The sequence below is a fragment of the Hyperolius riggenbachi genome, chromosome 3 (genome assembly GCF_040937935.1).
Source record: "Hyperolius riggenbachi isolate aHypRig1 chromosome 3, aHypRig1.pri, whole genome shotgun sequence".
In the NCBI taxonomy this organism is placed as follows: domain Eukaryota; kingdom Metazoa; phylum Chordata; class Amphibia; order Anura; family Hyperoliidae; genus Hyperolius; species Hyperolius riggenbachi.
The window spans coordinates 299,333,160-299,355,287 of NC_090648.1; the positions used below are offsets into that span (position 1 = coordinate 299,333,160).

The following is a 22,128-nucleotide window of genomic DNA, read 5'->3' on the forward strand; positions in this document are numbered from 1 at the left end:
TGGTAACCGTGTAATGGGTCCCCACAACTCATAGATGCATATATGGAGAAAATTCACGGTAACCCATTTCCTCAGCAATCAATCTTCAGATGGAAAGAGAAAAAGAGTGGGTCCGCTTCAATGTCTCCAAAGTTTATTCAGGACTTATCCCATACAGACGAACATGCACAATGCTGACATGTTTCGGACCTAGTGTGGGCCTTAATCATAGGATGATTAAGGACCACACTAGGTCCGAAACATGTCAGCATTGTGCATAGGATGATTAAGGACCACACTAGGTCCGAAACATGTCAGCATTGTGCATAGGATGATTAAGGACCACACTAGGTCCGAAACATGTCAGCATTGTGCATGTTTGTCTGTATGGGATAAGTCCTGAATAAACTTTGGAGACCCACTCTTCTTCTCTTTCCAGCTATAATATTGGCTTAGGCCACCTAGGTCCAGCTCTGTCCTTTGCCGGAGTGTAGCGGTATACACCTCTATTTATTTCCAATCTTCAGATGCTTGCTTACTCCCTCTAAAGCCAAGTTGTCTGTCAGCAAGGAGGTACGAGTTCAGCTGACAGAGAAATCAGTATCCCCCAGTACAGTTGACATGCCACAAGAAGGCCTGAACTCATGCATAAAGTAATTTCCTGTGTTATTCTGCAAAAACTACATTTAATCTGTTGGGCATGAGATTATGGTGTCAGAACACACAGTGCATTCTGCACACAGCTCTAGACCAGTTACTATGCTTATGCTGATCCCCATCCTGTCAACATTTCATACTATTGTCTCATGAGTGTCAGAACTAGACAACAGAACAGTGGAAAAAAAGTGGCCTGATCTGATGAATTACAATTTCGTTTAGATCAAGTGAATCGTGAGTGTGGATGTGTGTTGTTAATTTGTGAGAGGTGTTGGAAGTATAATTCCGATCTTTGAAGGTCCCACCTGGCCACTTGCAGCATTTAGAAGATCTGCTGCTAACACATTGGTGCCAGGTACCACAACACATTTTATGAGGCCTTGTGGAGTCCATCCATCAACAAGTCAAAGGGGAGTCTAAAATGTTTGTCTTATGCCTGGCACAGTCCTTTGACTATTAAATCCTGCTAAAAACAGGAGAGACTTTTTTACTTTCTGATGTCTTTCTTACAAGTCTTCATAGGGCTATAGGTTTGCTATACACCAGCGGTTCTGAATGCTAGCCTGGCTTACAGGGGCATAAAGATATAATTTGCATATTCAGTAGTGAAGCATTGTGGGAAACCACAAATGTTGACTTAAAGCTGAATTATTGCAAGTATCCTTCTGTTTGAAGAAGGCAAATCACAATAGGCATTGCTTTTTAGTTGGAGGGCTTTTCAGTCTCTTTTAGCCCCCTATACATTCCTAGTGGTTTGGGTCTCCCCGAGCTGCTTGGTTACTCTTAAGTAGACTCATTTATTTCAAAAAAGGCCAAATGTTCTGCAGTGTATTATGTGTAAACCACGCAAAGCTTCATGGAGACATAAACAGTAACAATAAGGATAATGCAGTTTGGCATACAGGAAAGGGCATATTATTGGATTATACCAGGCCTTTGTTTACAATTTTCAGGATTTATTTGCAATTTTCAGGATTTATTTGCTACAAGTGTGTTATATTATTACAACAGAAACCCTCCGTGGCTCTCCCAGACAAAGAAAATACGATTTTCCCAATATACTGTGCTTAATTTAATTGTCAGACACCATGTGAAAACAGTCCATTGGACTCTGGACTTTGCCTTAAAGGGATGGTTTTTGCTCTGTGCTCAGTAAATGTGTAATAATAACTGAAGGGGGGGGGGGGGCATTATAATTAAAACCTACCTAAAATATATAGATTACTGGAGTCTTTAAGAGTTGGTAATCCATTTATCCAATTTAAAAGCAAGCCTGAGGAATATATGTTACTTCTATTGTGTATTTATATAGCTCTGACATATTGCACAGAATTTTTACATAGTGTAATAAGTCATGGAACTGACTGCCTCTCAGAGAAGCTCACAATCTAATCCCCTACCTTAGTCAATTATTGTTTTATGTCCTTATAGTAGTCAGGCCAAATGTGGGGGTAATATATTTCTCTTACTTCATTTTCTTGCTTTAAATCATTATTTGGTAGTAATCAGTTTTATGTGACACAGTCTCCAGGCATCCCTCTCTAAAGTGAACTGGATTAGCTGTATATTGTCACCTATTACGTAGTTAGCATTTGCCACCCTCACCTTGGGCATATCACACTATAGTCAGGATTGCTATCATGTGTGTGAATGAAATGTCTGTATTGCTTATGATATCCACTGAGGAAGGACTCACATTTGCAGTGCATTTAAACACATCTAATTTTCCACATACATGTATGTTCATTGTTCACATGTGGAAACTAGAAGCATATAGAAAAACTACACATGATGTACAGAAAAAGGCAGCAAGAAATGCTAGTGCACTCCAAATTGCAAAAAGAGTGCAAGTGTGATCCCTGCTTGAAGATGCTTAGAGATTTTAGAAGATGTACATTATCACTTCTATGCACTTTAGGAAACATTACTTCTATGCACTTGTACTGATGTGAAGTATAATTGCCAATAAATTGGTGTCCCAAAATTAACTTAAGGCCTTGATCAATAATGCAATATATTTGCATAAACAATTGTATGCCCTTTTTTAAACTGAAATCCTGTGTACTCTAGGCTGTTCTATTGTGCTTATACTAGTAATAAACAAGTTTCATTTTTCTTGTTTCTCTACTGAGTAACCGGTCTCAAGGTGGCCACACACGATACAATAAAATAATGCAATTTTACAGCAATTCGATTAAAATGATCAGGTTTCCCAAAAAATCAAAAACTGTTTTTATTAGAGCAAGAAATCATATCAGATTTTTAATTTTTATTTGATATACCAAGTCCATTTGGAATGATGGATTTTTCTGATCAATTTTTATGAAAATTTTCAATCATTTTGTTTTCATAACTGGGCAAAAATTGGTCAGATTGTTTTAAATGTTACAATTAATTAGAAAAAATTGATTGTAAACCTTGAATTAAAAAGAAATTAAAAAAAAAAAAAAAAGTGTATCGCGTGTTGCCAACTTCAGACTTTTCCTACTGCCTTTATACTATAGGATTAAACTTACAATTATCTTACTTAGAATTATCCCTCTGCTCAACACCTGAGAATTAGAAATGTTCAATGAAATCCTATTTCCAGCTTTGGTGCAAATTTCTCCAAATATCTCCAATGTTAAAGGACACCAGAGGTGAAAATAAACTAATGAAATAAACAATTGTATCGATCTTCCTTCTCCTACAATGATTTTTTAAGATATTCCACAGTTTTATTTTATGTTTAAATCTACTTTTTAAGTTTTAACTGTTTTATTGTTTTTGCTCAATGACACATTCATTGAAGTTTGCCAGAGCTAAAATATATGAAATATTGACCCTTTTCATCCCTTTCCTGCTCTCAGAAGCCATTTTCTGCTAGGAAAGTGTTTTATACTTGGAATTTCTTATCAGTGAGGATCACACTGTAGTCACTTACCGTCTGAGTCAGCCACTTACTTTCCTGATATTTAACTCTTTCAGGCAGAGAAAGAAAAAAAAGGAACACAGTATATGTCTATCTACTCATGGCACATGTCAACTCGGGTATCCTTTAACAAAAGCAATAGAATAAAGGATATGGTGGAGCATAAGAAAATTCAGTGATACACGAAATAGCATTATTGCTTTTTAAAGCTTACTTATCTATGCATGTAGTATCCCTTTAAGTGCACAGATAACAACAAAATGTTACACAATATACCACATACCCAGGTAGAACATCTCTGTGTAATAGCAATAAATCAACAATTCTTTCTTCCATACTGGGATGACCTAAATTTGCTTTTGCCAAATGATCTGGTTGGATTCTGGGTCAGCTATAGCACAGCACTGACTGCCTTTCAGAGCCCTACCTCTCAAGATGAGGGATAGTCTACAAACCTCACAAAGTAAACAATACAACCTTGCTCCAACTCAACGTCTAGCAACTAAAGCTGTGTGTGCTGTTATGGGAAAATCATTTGTCTATCTAGCTATCTACCTTTACATAACATATAAAATGTAGGCCAGGACAAGTTATCATTCTTTAGCTCATATGGCACATTATGCATCACGTGGGAGTTTGTCACAGCAAAAGGAGTCCCAGCTGCCCATGATGACTGGCTGAAGCTCTGGTAATGTCAGACTCCCTACCTCCTGGGGGTAAGTGGTGACAATGATAATCCCAGAGTCCATGTATGTATGTACCTATGTATGTGTCATCAGCTCGGATGCCCATAAAGAGTATAAACGTCAACTCAAGGTCTCCGGTAAAGAAAATGTAATGCTATTTCAGCCAAACTGTATAACAATAAACATTTAGCTTTAGCAGTCATTTGAAATGACATTACAAATTGTCTGCCATCATTAAGACACTATTTTGCATGCATGTGAGGAAATCTCATGAGAAAATTGTATGCGTTGCAATTTTCCCATTAAAGCTTTAGTTTGAGATGAAAACCCAATCGCTTCCTCTTTGCTGTTAATTAATTCAACAAACACGCTCAAGAAGAAATGACAAAGTGTGAATTAATCTTGCATCATTTACTTTCATAATGGGAAAACAGTATAACCATAAAGGACAACAGTACATTTTTCCTTAATGAGTATATTGATAATGTGCAATTTCATCTGGATCCCATGAAACATTTCCATAAGAGTTTAGGAAATACCGTATCTATTTGGCTGCAGTAATTAGCTATGAGCAAGTACAATGTAATGCATTCATAGATTAAAATACTAACACTTCAGCGTTTTTAACGCTTTAGGCAGTTTGAGTTTTTCTATGCATTCTATCCTGTCTTGTTGAATAATATAGCACAAAGCATTGGTTCATATTTATGTATATGTACCTTCTGGTTTCTATATGGCTCTTCCTTACGTAGTACACATTCAAAAAAACTGTGTAATGGGTACCCCAGAATGTACTACAAACAATTGTGTTTTTTCATTACATACTATGGTATTTCCAAAAAGAGCTACTGTAAAGCGTATGACATAAGTAGCCGCCGGTAGACTTGGGCACAGGATACAGCCGGTATGGCTGATCCTGCTGCTGCACAAGTTCCCGGCTGCGTTAAATACTATTCCCCTTCTAGGTCCACATGGATGGTGGGGAATGATGTAATTCGGCTTCCAGCTATTGTTGGAAGCCGAATTACAGTGTTTAAAAGTAACGACAGCTCTGTCTTCTGACGGCGCCGAAGTTACACTCTGCGTCGCTATAACAGTAATTCCTATTGAGATCTATGGTGGCACCGGCTGCACTGAAATCTCCTGCGCTGTATTTCCTGTGTTGGACTGTAAAAGAGGTTCTCTTTCAGATATGAACCCAACCCCAGTTCTGCAAAATATTAAAGTATATTGTCAATTACATAATTTAATGGGGGGGGGGGGGGCGCGAAGTTAAAAAAAAGGAAAAGTTAAAGGAAGCCTGAACTGAGAGGAAGATGGAGGCTGCCATCTTTATTGCCTTTCAACTACTGGGTACACACAATGCAATTTCCCGTCCAATCGACGGGTAATCTGACGGGAAGTTGCATTGTGTGTACATGTCCACAGTGTTTCCAATCGATTATAGGATTTATTTTCCTGTGATAACTTTGTAAAAATCGATCCCATTATCGAATGGGAGCAAATCAGAGATGACAGAAAAAAATCATCTGATTCTCACCAATCAGACGGGTAATAGCATCGTGAGTACCCAGCAAAACGATACCAGTTGCCTGGTATTATCCAACTAATCTCTTTGGCTCCAGTAGAATTTGAATCACACACTTGGAACAAGTATGTGGCTAATCCAGTCAGGCTACTTGCACACCAAGACGTTGCGTTAGGTGGTACGTTAAGGTCGCATAACGTGCACCTAATGCAACGCATGGTGGTGCGGGAGAGGACGGTAGAGTGAGCCGCGTTAGGCGGCTCTATCCGTATAAGGTCTCCCAGAGTGGCGCTGATTGGGCGGCGGGACCACGTGATGCGGAGCGAGACACTCCGCATCACGTGGTCCCGCCGGCCAATCAGCGGCCGCCAGTGCAGTGACTATGAAGTAGCCATGTGCGCGGCTACTGTAGCAGCATCTCCCCGCCTCCTCTCACCCCCCACTGCGCATGTGAAAACAGTCTAACGCGGCTATAGCCGCTCTAACACCGTAGCATGCTGCACTTTCGGCAGAACGTGCAGCGTTACATGTAACGCAACGTGGGCTGTGTGAACAGCCCACTTGTGTTACATTGCTGTGCATTGGGGGAGCGTTACAGGCGCACTGACGTGCGCCTGTAACGTCTTAGTGTGTAAGCAGCCTCAGACTTTAGTCAGAAACATAGGCTCTTCAAGCTTGTTTAGGGTTTGTGGGTAAAACTTAGAGGCAGAGGGTCAGCATAACAGCCAGGAATTTGAATTGTTAACGAGGAAATAAATATGTCAGCCTCCATATCCCTATCCCTGTGCTTTAAGCTCTCAAATGCTTCTATTCTCTTCTATTTAAAATAACCCTGGGGCTACAATTTACAGTCATGAAAAGGGGTCAATAAAATATTCCAGCTTCTAGTGAAAAGAAAACTAAGCATATGGGCATATGTAGAGTCTTCTCACTGAGTGCTCCACTACTCTCCATAATGCAATACCTTAAAAGAAGCATACAATATTTTATACCTTCCATAATACTTACTTGAAACCCACAAAGATAGCCTTATCCGGTTATAGGGCACAGTACACAACTATGTTCAATTCATATACTATCTATACACATTTAAAAGTTTGGGAATATGTAACTATAATCAGTAAATGGCTACAGATGAATAAATACACCAAATCCTTGTAAAAATGCCCATTTTACTTTGTTATATATTGCAATAAAGGAAATGTATAGTGAATTTATCTTCACTATTTATACGATTATTAGGTTTGATATCAAAATTTTCTTTTTGATCAAGAACATTTAATATATGGCAGAATATTGCTTCCATTCTCTAAGAACCCTCCCTGAGAATGTGACTGATAAATGTTATACTGACAATAGATTTATTTTTTTAATTCTACATAGTATTGACAGATCACATTCATAGTAAACAATAAGCACCCAATGGCATAAGACTTGGCTTCTGAAATGTGTGAGACTTGTTTATGACAACAGTAAAGGAAGGCACTTTTTTGTCTACAAAGATTGCTGGTAGAGTCATAAAGTTACAAAACCTGATATCAATTTGCAGTATTTAATCTATTCATGTATTCCTAAGAAAAGTAAAAAAAAATGCATTTAAGGGAGGGGTTTTATTAAAATTTGTGTGCATTTTCCCGAAAGTGTAAAAACGCATTCGCTGCACATCTAATGAATGTCGATGGAGAAACGCACTTCTGCTAAAATTCCCACTTTCACATTTGCGTTTTTGCATATGTGAAAATACACTTACTCCTTGCAGCATACTTTCACACATCACATGCATAGTTATATAGTTATTTGGGTCGAAAAAGACATACGTCCATAGAGTTCAACCAGCAAACAAAGTACAACACCAGCCTGCTCCCTCACATATCCCTGTTGATCCAGAGGAAGGCGAAAAATCCTTACAAGGCATAGTCCAATTAGCCCCAAAAGGGAAAAAAATCCTTCCCGACTCCAGATGGCAATCAGATAAAATCCCTGGATCAACACCACTGGGCATTACCTAGTAAATATAGTCATGGATGTCTTTCAACGCAAAAAAAACATCTAAGCCCCCTTTAAATGCAGATATAGAATTTGCCATAACTACTTCCTGTGGCAATGCATTCCAAATCTTAATCACTCTTACTGTAAAGAACCCTTTCCTAAATAAATGGCTAAAACGTTTTTCCTCCATGCGCAGATCATGTATTCTAATCCTTTGTGAAGGCCTAAGGACAAAAAGCTCAGCCGCCAAGCTTTTATATTGCGCTCTGATGTATTTATACATGTTAATTAGATCCCCTCTAAGGCGTCTTTTCTCTAGACTAAATAAGTTTATCTAACCTTTCTTGGTAAGTGAGACCTTCCAACCCTTGTATCAATTGTTGCTCGTCTCTGCACCTGCTCTAAAACCGCAATATCTTTCCTGTAATGTGGTGCCTAGAAGTGAATTCCATATTCCAGAAGTGGCCTTGCTAGAGAGTTAAACAGGGGCAATATTATGCTAGCATCTCGAGTTTTTATTTCCCTTTTAATGCATCCCAAAATTGTATTAGCTTTAGCTGTCGTGGCTTGGCATTGAATACGATTATTTAACTTGTTGTCGATGAGTACTCCTAAGTCCTTCTCCAAGTTTGATGTCCCCATCTGTATCCCGTTTATTTTGTATGGTGCAAGACCATTGGTATGACCAAAATGCATGAATTTACATTTTTCAACATTGAGTTTCATCTGCCATGTATGTGCCCATATTGCCATCCTATCTAGATCCTGTTGCAATATGTCACTATCTTCCTGAGAGTTGATGATTCTGCACACTTTTGTATCATCTGCAAACATAGCAACATTACTTTCTACTAGGTCATTAATAAATTAATTGAAGAGCACTGGACCCAGTACAGACCCCTGTGGTACCCCACTGCTAACAGTCACCCATTTTAAGTATGATCCATTGACCACACTATCGCTCACTTTGTCATTATTTTTCATTAGCTACTTTAATAAAACACGCACAGAAAAATGTATACAGATGTGAATACGAATGTGAAAAAATGGACAGTTTTATGTAGTAAGCGTGAACCCAGCCAAATACTACTACATCGCATTAAAAAAAGATTCTCGTAGAGACACTTTATTCTATTTAATACAGCATTTCATAAACATGTGCCACATGAATATATTTTTTTGTATATTCTAATTAGCAGTGTATCACGCTGTTGAGACTTCAAAGTCTAAGTTCAAATTAGTAAAAAAAAAAAAAAGTGCAGCCACAAGCTTACAAAACACAGAACAATATGACCATAAAACGTATTCTACAAGAGAGAGGGGAAGTGTTAGAGAGGGAGAGAGGAAGAGAAAGAGAGGGAGATGGAGGGGAAGAGCGAGAGGACAGAGGAGAGAGAAAAATAGGGTGAGAGTGAAAGCGTAAGAGAGAAAGAGAAAAAGGAAGGGGGATAGACAGAGAAAGAGAGAAAGAGAGGGGGAGAGAGAGCGAGAGAGGGGGAGGGGGGGGAGAAGAGAGAGAGAGAGAAGTGTGTGTTTGTGTGTGTGTGTGTGTGTGTGTGGGGGGGGGGGGGGGTAGAGATCTCCCAACTGGAAAATAAAAGGTTTTCAAGGATAGGTTACAAAAGGTGATACTGAGTACTACAACTTTTACAGCATTTTATTTAAAATTCTTGCAATTGGATGTTGTCTGACACCATAAAGAGATGTCTTTTTATGAATATTCAGCTAAATGTTGCATGTTGTTACAGGTCATGACTTTGTAAAAATGAATGGCAGATTAAACACTGTACTGGAACAAAATGTCAACCTTTTGTAAATGCATGTTAAAAAGATCGTCATACCAGGCATGTACATTTCTTACAGCCATCTGTCCAGGACTCCAGCTCTCTGTAGATGTTGCCCTTTACCGTGCAAGACCTCTCGCAGTAGCATTGATCTAACCTATTCATCCTTTGCTCAGCTCTTGACAGCTGCAAGAACATTTCAAGCAAGATATAAAAAAACAAAAACACTTAAGACACAAACAATATTTTTATAATTCCAAATTATACTAAAGTCTGCCATGACACAGCAAGTAAATGGAGAATTGTGTGTGATAAGAGATATTAAAGCGGTAAACTTGTCTTTATACTAGTTATATTTACTATTCAAATTGATATTAATGCACATAAGAGTACTAATGCAATAAACATGAATCTAAACATGACCCTAGCCCATGGACTGACCTTTCAAAAGGCATTTTAAACGCCTTTTCACATACACTGTAGGTAGTATAAAACCAGGTTGCAGTTGTGCTGGTGGGAAAATGTGTCATTTCATACTAGGATCTGGGGCAAAGGATGACAGTGTGGAACAAGGTTTGTTGGGAAGATGCAGAAAAAAAACCCCATCATAAATGTTATTAGACTGGTATATTAAAAATGAGTCTCCAGACTGGTACAACGGAATGGATATGCTGGTTTATGCAACCACTCACTGGCAAAATATACCCGTATTTATTAAAATTATAGTAAATGTTGATTAGGCCAAATGATAATCAGTCCATGTGATCCGGACTTACAAGATTTACAGAATAACTTAAAGGGAACCTTAACTGAGAGGAATATGGATGTTTCCTTTTAAACAATACCAGTTGCTTGGCAGTCCTGCTGATCTGTTTGGTTGCAGCAGTGGCTAAATCACACACCTGAAACAAGCATGCAGCTAATCCAGTCTGACTTCAGTTAGAGCACCTGATCTGCATGCTTGTTGATGGACTGTGGCTAAAAGTATTAGAGACACAGGATCAGCAGGAGAGTCAGGCAACTGGTATTATTTTAAAAGGAAAAATCCATATGCTTCTCAGTTTAGGTTCCCTTTAAGACAAGCATACTATGCCTCCTCTAGAGTCAGCATATCTTTTTCCGGTATATTGTTTAAAATGGTCACATTCCCCCCTTTATAAATACTGCAAATTATACTGAGCCATCAACATGAAGTGAAGAATGGAGACAGATGTATGCTTTGTGTGTATAAACTAGTTGTGCATCCTCAAATATATTTGCTGGAAATATTTTAAATATTATAATTACCCAGATACAAATAATAGATTTGGAAGGGTAAAAACAACTTAGAAAGGACAGAAGAGATCAAAACGATCAAGGACATTTTTTTCAAAGTAAATTAAAATTAAAATATGTTTTCATATTATAAAAAATATATATTTTTATGTCTTACTCTTAGATGAGTAAAATTTTAAATATTACAAATGAAAATGTGATATTTGTTAGCAGCTCTACTAGCTGGATGGACTGGATAGGCTTCAATTTACTGCTGTGTAGTAAAGACTACTTTACAGAAACTAATGTAGTATAATTATCAGTCACTACGTCTGGAGTCTTTGCTTTTGCAATATTAGAAATTTCCATACTCCACCAGCAAAGTAATGAAATTAGTGAGAAATAATTGTATATTCCAAATAACAAAATGTGTGTGTAAGTTTGTAACACAAATATGCTAAAAAATCAAGCATGCGCTTTAATGCAAACTCTAAATTAAATTTCTAGAAGCCCGTAATCGTGTGTCTGTATAAGTAAATATTCACAAAGAATGCAATAACTAATGTACACAGTCTTGTTACAAGCTACCATGTATACATAATCATGCAGCCTAAACACTGAGAACACTCAGAGAAATATTCAATAAAGGGAATTTTTATTTTTTATTATGGAAATTTTTTATTTATGCAAGTAACAATTAGAACATTAAAGCTAGAAATTATATTAGTTAGTAAAGCACACAATTTTTTACCTACCTTTAAGCATCCTTTCACACATGTGCAGTGCAATTGGCATGCAACATAAGAGCCCTACCGCATAACACTATTGCATGCATTTTGTTCCCTGCGGCAGACTGCGCCGACAGGGAATTCTGTATGACTCTGCTCTCTGCTCTGTGACATACTTACTGGCAGACAGGATAATCCCCCATTCTGTGCATGCCCGTCGCACCGCTTCTGTGGCAATCTATAAAGTTTGTTCATGGTGCTATTGACTCCCATGGAGTCATGCACCACTCGGTACCAAGCACACCACTCGCCTAATGTGCTGCAGCTCCTGTGGTGGGCCTACCACTTTCATCGCCTAACACCATGGATACAGTGGCCTGTCTCATAGAGATTTATGGCCACTGTGGCGGGGGAGCGGCAGGGGAGAGTACCACGATGCTCTTAGTGTGAAAGGGGTCTGAATTTACTGACTGACATTAATGATGGTTGAAACAAACAGAAGTTGATAAAGCCATTTCTACTCAACAAAATGCTCTTATAATTGTCCAGTAATCACACTATGTAAATATTTGAGTTGAAATTAAAATGTATTTAAAAGTAGGGTTAACAACTATAAATTTTAAACAAGCAAAGTTGAAATACAAGGATAATAATATGTACTAGTTATGAATAGCTTAGTCCTGTGCTATACTTCTCACTCTCTGTTTGACTCCTGCCATAAGGCTGGTAGTGGTGCACCATGAAAATAACTGGATACTTTGTCCAGCATTTGAGGCCCCACCTTCTAAATGCCAGACTATGTCACACACCACTGTACCAGGTGTTCATAGGACACTCAGAGTACAGTAACCAGTCCAACAATGAAAAGAAGGTACCTTAATCATATTATGTATGGCAATTTTTGACTTGTTTGTTTTCTTGCAGATGTAATGATTAGGGATGAGCGCACAGATTTTTACATAATTCCAAATTTCACAATTTGAATCTGGAAGTTTGAATTTCGACTTCGCAAAATTCTGAAACAGTATCACTTGTAATGTTTTACATTTTCGCTTAGCATATTTGCTTTTTTGCTTGGTATTTTCACATTCATGTCCCTTGAGTATGCTCAGCAGACATTTTTTGCTCCAATTTCCACATTCCTCCTCCGCTGATGGCGCCATAGCCCAATTTGAGCCTTGGCTTCTTTCAGTTTTCTGCCCCATCTATCTCTGTCTATTGCTGCCTGTTTCCAGTTGCATATATTAAGCAGTTCTTTGGCATTTTTGTCAACTTCATCTGCCCATCTCTTTCTAGGTCTTCCAGTTGGTCTTCGTCCATCCATGCTTCTTGTAAAGATTATTTTTGGGATCCTATGGTCATCCATTCTAACCACATGTCCTGCCCATCTATACCATTTAATCCTAATGTAGTCTGATAGTGGGAGATCTTTGTATAGTTTATATAGCTCATTGTTGTATTTAATTCTCCATATACCATTCTCATGGGTGGCCATAGACTTAGCGTAATATCTTCCTTTCAAAAGCATCCATTTTGTTTGCTAGGTTTTGGGTAAGTATCAATTTTTCACACCCGTAGGCAAGTATAGGCCTGACTATGGTCTTGTATACCTGGATTTTGTTGTTCCTTTGGATATCTCTTGAGTGAAAGATGTGTGTCCATGAGAGAAAAATGTGTGATAGAGCAAAGTATGCTCTGTCGGCTTGAGTTATTCTTCCATGGATTTCTGCTGTTTCACTTCTATCTAGGTTGACTCCAAGATATTTAAAATGTTTTACAGATTCTAGATTATCGTCACCTATTATTATGTTCTGTGATGGTCCTCACTTTTTTGATAGTCTTAGAAATGTTGTTTCATCAGTGTTTATTACCAGGCCCACCTTCTTGGCCTGATTGTTTAGATCGATATAGGTTTCTCTTACCGTTGCCATTGTTCTGCCCATTATGTTGACATCATCTGCATAAGCTATTATCTGTACAGATTTATTTATTTGAATATTTGTTGGACCGATTGTCATTTTTCTGATGATGTATTCTAGAACCACATTAAACAGTGCCGGGGCCAGCCCATCTCCTTGTTTTAGACCTTGCATGATTTTGAAAGGGTCCGTCAGTTGGTTTTCTATCCGTATGTATGCTTGTGTGTCCTTCATTGTGATTTATATTAATTTTATAAGTTTATTGGGAATGCCAAACTCCCTTAATATTTCATATAATTTTTGGCTTTTGATAGTGTCATATGCCTGCCAAAAATCTACAAAAAAATTGATAAATATCAATATCATATTCCCATGCTTTCTGAAGAAGCTCTTTGACACTAAAAAGATGGTCTATTGTGGACCTACTTGGTCTAAATCCAGCCTGGTATTCTCTGATGATTATTTCTGTTTTCTCCAGTAGTCTTTGGTTTAAGATATATGTAAATATTTTATAAGCTATACATAAGAGAGATAGCCCCCGAAATTTGTTAAACTGTAAGAAATGGATCATATGTCCAGTTTACAAAAAGGGAGACAAATTACAGTCTTCTGGCATAATCTCGTCTGTAAGCAAGAGGAGGGGGGAGCAGATGGTACTAGATACTAGATGGTATGTGACCCTATTTTAGCTACATTTTTTGAGTGTGGTGGTGCGGTAATCTCGCCTGTCCACACCTTAACTATCAACTCAAAGAGATAGGTTTTCATTCCGGCACCTCCTTGTTTATAAAGCTCAGATGGCATATCGTCAAAACCAGGTGCTTTGTTATTTTTCAGTGCCTTAATAGCGTGGTCAAATTCTCCCAACAATGGTGGTTCTATTGTGGGATTATCATGTAAATCTTCTTGGTCCTCCTCCTGCAGTGATTGTTGATGTAAGGGATTAAAATCAGTGATTTCCGATCCTCCTAGAAAGTCTTGGCAATAGTTTCATATCTATTTTCTAATTCACTGATGATTTGGCCGTCCATTCCTCTGGAAAGGTTTGTGCGTGGTTTAAACCCCCCCCCCCCCCCCCCTCCCAGTCCTTTCAGAAATGTATATGCTTCTCTAACTTCATGTTTTTGAAAATGTTCTACTACATTTCCACATTAAATGGTATAAAACATCTACTAAGCATGCTCAAGGGGCGTGGATGTGAAAATTCTAAGCAAAAACATAAAAATGTAAGCCAAAAATTAACAAGTAAATCATAACCTATTTGAACATGTATTTGCAATAACGAACAACTTCACGTTTTCACAATGCAAACTCGAAATGTTACAAAATCTGTAAAATTGTATTTGTTTGGCGTGCTGTGTGAAAATTTCAGAATTTCAGCAAATTGGGAATTTGGCAATTCCGACCATTCCATGTAATGGTCATTGATGGGAGATTAGTTTTTCAGTACAAGATTAATAATGTAAGCAATATGCTCTAGGAACACTTCAGACTGGTGTTTAAAATATATACAGCAGGATAAGTTATATAGAAATACTGAGCATATAGGAGTATCAGTATGAATGACTGTACTGCATGGTGTACAAGTGCTTTTGATCTTGGTTTCCTATCTGTTAATGTACGTGAGCTATTACAATTTTTTTTACATTTTAAAATCATAGATTTAATGCTAATAGTTTAGCAATAAGTATTTATCATAGCAAAGCATCTTTTATTTAAGTTATGGAAGTATAGGGATTATGATTCGACAAACCTACAGAAGAATGATATATAGCCCATGTTAGTCTTCAGGGCATTAGGTAAATGAAATTCTGCATGCATGATAAGTGTAGTGTCTGGCATTCTGCATAGGCACCCAGTCCCCTGACTGTTTCCCTCAATGATGCATCACCCATAAGGAGAAGACCACAAACTACAAAAATAATGAGTAATCCATCACATTAGGTGCAAAGAAAAGTAGAGCATTTATACAAAATAACTAATAAAAATTCAACAGCTAAATAAAACAATAAGATCCACTTTTACTACAGTTTTCTTTTAAATTGCCCTGGCAATCATCTCCACTATACCAATTGTATAGGAATTTGAGCACACGGGGATTTCCTTCTTCCTGTCCTCTATGCCAGTGTTTCTCAACATTTTATTGGTATGTACCCCTTTTAAAACCCTGTACTCACCAAGTACCCCCTAGCATGGTAAACATTATCACACGGACCCCTTGACAAATATATATTTAATCGCAGTACATTATAATTGGTTCTAAACCATTTCCAAGCATTTACTATTGCTTTTAATTAGCTAAAATACTAATTTGGTGCTGTTTAAATAAGATTTATCATTTTCTAAAACTCTAAATTTGTTATTTTTGGTTAAGTATAATCAAGCCCGAGTACCCCCTAGAACCCTCAAAAGTACTCCCTGGGGTACGCGTACCACACGTTGAGAACCTATGCTCTATGCCACCCTTTCTGCTCCCCAGATTACTGCTTCATAAAACAGCATAAAGTATATTCATATACAGAATATTATAATATGCCAGTTAAGCAGCAATAAAAAGAGGATGTATCCATGTGTGTTGTAGATCACAAACATAATTTTTATCTTTGCATTAGTTTTCTACAACACACATTTTCAAAAGAATCATTAGAGGCAGGACTTATCGGTGTGCACAAAAGTATATATATATATATATATATATATATATATATATATATATATATATATATATATATAAACATCAATACATATATATAAACATCAATACATATATATAAACATCAATACATAAAACTAAAGCAGGTAATCAGTCCCATCCTAGGGAAAACTGGTGCACCATGAACGCACCAATGGTGTAAATCTATTAATTATGACAGACATACATACAGATCTCTACAGTGGAGTTCTGTCTACAAAAACAAAACTAATGGTAGACTGATGCCCTTGATTAAAGAAAGCTTGAAAAAAAAAATAAGCAAGAAAATATAAAAAATAAAAATAAAGGCAGCCTGCAGCTCTTACAGAGGACTAAGTGGCAATACAAAACTAGGACTATATTTATGGCTGAAGCCAAGTTTTCAAGTCCATGTGCACAAGTTGATTGTGTACCCCACATTGCACAGCCCCCACCCCTACTCTCACCTCAGAAGGTCTTCAGAGTCATATGATCCTACCATCTGCGCAGTCCATGGAGACAAAGAAACTCCTAGCTTCTAGTGCTGTCCCAACTCCTCCCACCATAAACCACCTATGTCTCATCCTAAGAACCATCATGTCTCTCCCACATCGTTGCATGCCCTACCCACACTTATGAATTACCACCTATAAAACCACACCTCCACTGCTAGATATCCTAGGAGGTGAGGTCCAAAACTATAGAATCCCTTACTTTTTCCAATACATAGCATGCTCATGTCTCGGATATTATGGCAGTGTGCCTCAAGGAGCAGATGGAGACATATGGACATAAGCCCTAGCATAACAGCACTGCTGGAACTTCATGGGGCCGGATAGTACTATAACTACTTGGGCGAAAGAAGGGATGGGTGAAAAAGAAAAAATATATACATAAAATTGAATAACTCACCTTCCAATAAAAAAAATAGTCCAGTCGAGTTAACCTATAAGTTCAAGGCATACATTGTAACCTTGCTAAGTCTGACTACAACAGTAGTGAGCCGAAATTTCACATTGAAATTCGCAATTACGCATTGTAATCGTAATGCGAAATTTCAGAGAAAATTGTAATTAATTTCGTATGTAATAGTAGTAATTTTAAGTTTTGCGTAATTCTTTGCGTAATTTTTGCCGACTTTAGAGGTTAATAGCAAGCTATTGCTACCACAATTTCTACAGATGTTAAGCAGAATAGTGGGTATCAGTCAAAAAAATAATTTTTCAAAACGACCTTGTAGTTTTTGAGAAACTCGATTTTAAAAATGCAAAGAAAAATGGCCTTAAACTCATTTTCCTAAGGATAAAAACCATTTTTTACTTTCATATTTAAAATAGAGTTTCTCAAAAACGATAAGGTCTTTTTGCAAAATTCTTTTTTTTAACTTGTACCCACTATTCTCCTTAACATATGTAGCAATGTATTGGGGCTTTGCTATTTACTGCTAAAGTCGGCTAGAAATTACGTGACATTTTGTGAAAATTACAAAATGGCTACACGAAATCAATTGAATATGAAAAACAATTACGTATAAGCGTAATTGCGAAAATTACGTGAAATTTTGCGAAATCGTAATTTGTTGATTACGATCATCACTGGACTTCACAATGGAGTTACTTCTGGAGGCAAGAAGTATAGCTGTTAGATAAGATAAAATGCTCCAGCCCAGGCAATGCCTACATTATTAAGCACTTGTTCTCGGATGTCAATATTCCTTAATAAGACACAAAGCAGTGTGCAAAATGTGTGGCTCAGGACTACTAATCAACCATCATCTAAAGCTGCGTGCTCGCCACTCGACGGGTCCTGCGACATCCCCTGGCTAACAATGCCTCCTGTTGGCTAGTTAAGTGAGAGGTCACGCCATGTACACGGTGGCACAAGCGAGACTTCCAGTGATAGAGGTACTTTGCATGGTGTCATCGAGGATCTTAAAGGACACATCCGAGAACATTGAAAATAAAAAAAAATCCACTTACCTGGGGCTTCCTCCAGCCCCTGACAGCCGTCCTGTGCCCTTGCCGCTGGTGGCCCAGGGTCCCCTCAGGCACAGGATATCCACTGCGCCTGAGCGAGCGGCTCTCAGTCCCACTGATGTCATCCAGACTGTACTACACAGGGGCAGTAGTTCTGTGACTGCGCTATACAGTCCAGATGACGTCAGCACGACCAGTGAGCCACACGCTGGAGAGCAGGGGAAGCCGACCCGGAAGCCAACCTGGTGAGGCCAGCTTCTCCACCAGAGGGGATTGGAGCCACCAGAGCTGCGGCGAGGGCACAGGATGGATGCAGGGGGCTGGAGGAAGCCCCAGGTAAGTGGATGTTTTATTATTTCATTGCTCGGACCTTCCCATTAAAGATCCGATCCGCTGTTTTGGTCTTTAGTCATTGCACAACGCTACGCAACGTCCGCAATCGTGCTTCTGTGTCCACCTGGTGACGTTGTATAAGAATCGCAAGTCATCCAGAAAATCATCTGGAAAATCGCCAGGTGGGTACATAGCTTTATACTGCAGTGACAGCTGTAATGGAGTGAACCACTCAGACTTATTAGTAGTAAACAGTTATTACAGTAGATGGCACACATTTTTTTATTAAAGTCTCTTATAAAATACTAGTAAAAAGGCCCGCCCATTAAAAAAATGGGTGCTAAACCCGTTGTCTGTCATATTATCTTCGCGGCTCACCATTTAATTTTCTCAAACTGGAAGTCCCAAGACCACTTTCTCATATCTCAAATTATTGCGATTACCCATAAGAACATTCTTATGGAAAATAAAATAAGAGCTAGGATAGGCCAACCACGGAGTGAGTTCTATTTCCCAGTAACATGGTTGCATATATAAACAATTCTCCTCCCGTTACTATAACAAAAAGCCTTGAAGTACATTATCCAGGACAAGCTAATTCTGAGACTATAATTCTAGATTAGGAAGTGTTTGCCTTCTGGTTTGTTTTTATTTTATTTTATTTTTCTTTCTTTTTTGTTCTTTGTTTCTTGCTCCCTTAAGCCTTCAGGTGATTAGTCTTATCATCAAGAGCAGCATCGTACACCCCTACACCTGCAACTGCCTTAGGTATGTGATGGTAATACTACAATGCGCCATAAGCGTATAAGTCACCACAAATAGGTTATTCCCACGGATCAATCGCTTACCTCATCGAGGAAAAACACTATCGTCATTGCTGACGGGGGCTCGTTCTAGCCCACTGTAGCCGTCAGTTAAGTGTAATATCAATAGCACTCCCTAGCCACCCTCAGGGTCATGTGAAGGTTAGTGATGTTTGCTATATCTCTTAGATCAATCAATATTTCCAGTTTCATGTTAATGCAGATTCTGTTATTTGTTATGTGTAAGTGACAATATGCATATCACCTTATGATGTTGTTATACATTTCATTTATTCTTCAATAAAAAACGTATAATGAAAAAAAAAAAAAATGGGTGCTATATCACAGCCGCTACCCCCCCCCCCCGCAATGCACGCACATACGCGTCCCGCTTGCTCGTTCCCCCCCCCCCCCCCACTGTCTGAAGTATATGCACACAGGGAGCAGCTTTTTTGGCAGTTGGAAAAAGCTGTTATTTCCCACAATGCAATGAGAACCTCTGTGAACCACACACAGCAAACTGTCAGATCCGGCCCTGTGTCCTAACTGCCCTGGCTGCCCACATGCTCAGTACAAAAAAGCCAGGGACACACAACCATTCAGTTGATGATGCAGGGACACTTGCATTTTATTGTATAACTAGTGGACCTAAGCCCATTTAAAAACAGGCTAGGTCTTCATTTCGCATCCGCCCACCGTGCACGCACCCGAGCAGCGCGCCCCCCGCCCGAGCATGCCCGCCATCCGCCCCTTGGCCGTGTGTCTCACGTCACTCCCCCTCACTGTCTCTGCGCCCCTGCAGATGCGCAGAGTGCAGATGGGACACTCGCTGGGACACAGAGACAGTAAGGTTTTATTATATAGGATATGCCTGTTTTGGATGCTCCAACATCATATCTTATCAAATGTTTTTAACACTGGAGACTGTAAGGCTGTCTGACATTAAAATTTCTCTGTGTGGCTCTTGGGAGCTGTCATCCCCATTCCCTTCAGAGAAGCAATAATGCATTGCACTGTGCCAGGACATTTCCTTACACTGCAGCACACTAGCAAAAAAAAACCTGCAGGAGCATTTGTTAGTGATATATTGAGCACATATGATATATGTCAAAACCTTCAGGTATAATAGCTATATTGGTCTGTGGAAGAGGATATTCTGTTTAATAACCTGAACCTCCTGCTAGGAGAAAACGTCTCTTCCTGGTTGTCGGCTTTTTCTGCATAGGTCAGCACTGTATAAGAAGAATTCTACCTTGGCTGTATATAAAAATATTTTGTGATCTGTATTAAAGGGAATGAATGCATAAGAACAAATCAAAACAATTCCATCTTAGTTTCATTTGTTTTAATAAATTGTAATTCTGTTAAACTCATTTACTATAGTGTTTTTTCTCCCTGTGTCTTAGATTACTAACCTTTTTTCACTTTCCTTATACACTAATAAAATGGACTTAACAAGTCTTATTGATGTACTAAAGACCATCCAAACCCTATATTTTCTGAAAGCTGAAAATCTATGGAGTTAGAGCATTTGGGATTTAATATGATTCAGCAAATGTGATTAAAAACTATAAAATTGAAAGAAAAAAAAATCAGTACAATTATTATTAGTTTCTCTAAACCGAATATAGTCCCTAAAATTAAAATAGGCAGAGGTTGGGCTTTAGGGCTATTTTTAGACACAGGCAAAAAAGGCAGTTGCCCAGGGCACATCCTGCTTGATGGTATATAGGGAACTATGCTGTGTACACTTTTAACGGAATTATAATAAATTAAATAATAGTGGATTCTTACATAATAGATAGAATCTATATTGTAAGTTGAAAGCATAAAACATGAGACATGACATAGAAGCTAACAGTCAAGTCAATAACTTATTAATCTTAAAGGACAACAGAGGTGACGTGACATGATGAGATAAACATGTGTATGAACAGTGCCAAGCACACAAATAACTAGTCTGTGTTCCTTTTTTTTCTTTCTCTGCCTGAAAGAGCATCAGGTATGCAAGTGACAGTTTGTCTGGGTCGGGACCAGGTTGGACTGAGTTAGACTATAGCATAACTGTCACTGATAAGCAATTATAGCCATAAAACATTTTCCTGTCAGTAAATGGCTTCTGAGAGCAGGAAAGAGATAAAAAGGATCAATAATTCATAGATTTGAGCTCTGGCATACTTCAATGAAGGTGTCATTAAGCAAAGACAATGAAACAGTAACAACTAGATTTAAAGGAATACTTAAGGGAAAAAAAAAGACATTTACTCACCCGGGGCATCCCTCAGCCCCCTGAAGCTGGATGGTGCCCTCGCAGCCCCGCTCCGATCGTCCTGTCCCCGCCGGCGGCTACATCCGGGTTCGGCGACAGCCGCCGACAGGCTGGGAACGCGGCTGATTTTCCGCGTTCCCACTAGCTATATGCTGCTATAGCGTATATAGCTACGCTATAGCAGCATATAGCGAGTGGGAACGCGGAAAATCAGCCGCGTTCCCAGCCTGTCGGCGGCTGTCGCCGCACCCGGAAGTAGCCGCCGGCGGGGACAGGACGATCGGAGCGGGGCTGCGAGGGCACCATCCAGCTTCAGGGGGCTGAGGGATGCCCCGGGTGAGTAAATGTCATTTTTTTTTTCCCTTAAGTATTCCTTTAAATATAAAATAAAACTGATATCTAAAAAAAAGTCATTTTAGGAGAAGGCGAATAGATACAATTGTTTTCTCATCAGTTTATTTTCATCTCATATGTCCTTTAAATGGGCACCCCAGTTTGTATTATAATAGTGACCAGAACAGCATAACACTGGCATAACAGTTGCCACTATCTCTCATTCTTTGGACTCTATTCAGAGGAGTTTTAAAATGAACCTGAGGTGTGAAACCGATGGAAGCTACCATCTATTTCCTTTTAAACAA

The 22,128-nt window shown here is 38.6% G+C and overlaps 1 protein-coding gene across 2 annotated transcripts in view; it reads right to left on the minus strand.

The window, feature by feature from the left end:
* The window catches only part of LOC137563722 (protein kinase C-binding protein NELL2), a 391,218-nt gene that overhangs the window by 175,439 nt on the left and 193,651 nt on the right, over nt 1-22,128 (minus strand). Inside the window, exon 8 of one of the 2 annotated variants that reach the window (XM_068276574.1) lies at nt 9,592-9,720. The exons of the other annotated variant lie outside the window; for it this stretch is intronic. Within the exon in view, the coding sequence (XP_068132675.1) occupies nt 9,592-9,720 (129 nt within the window). The remainder of the gene's footprint in view (nt 1-9,591; nt 9,721-22,128) is intronic. 2 annotated transcript variants of the gene reach the window in all.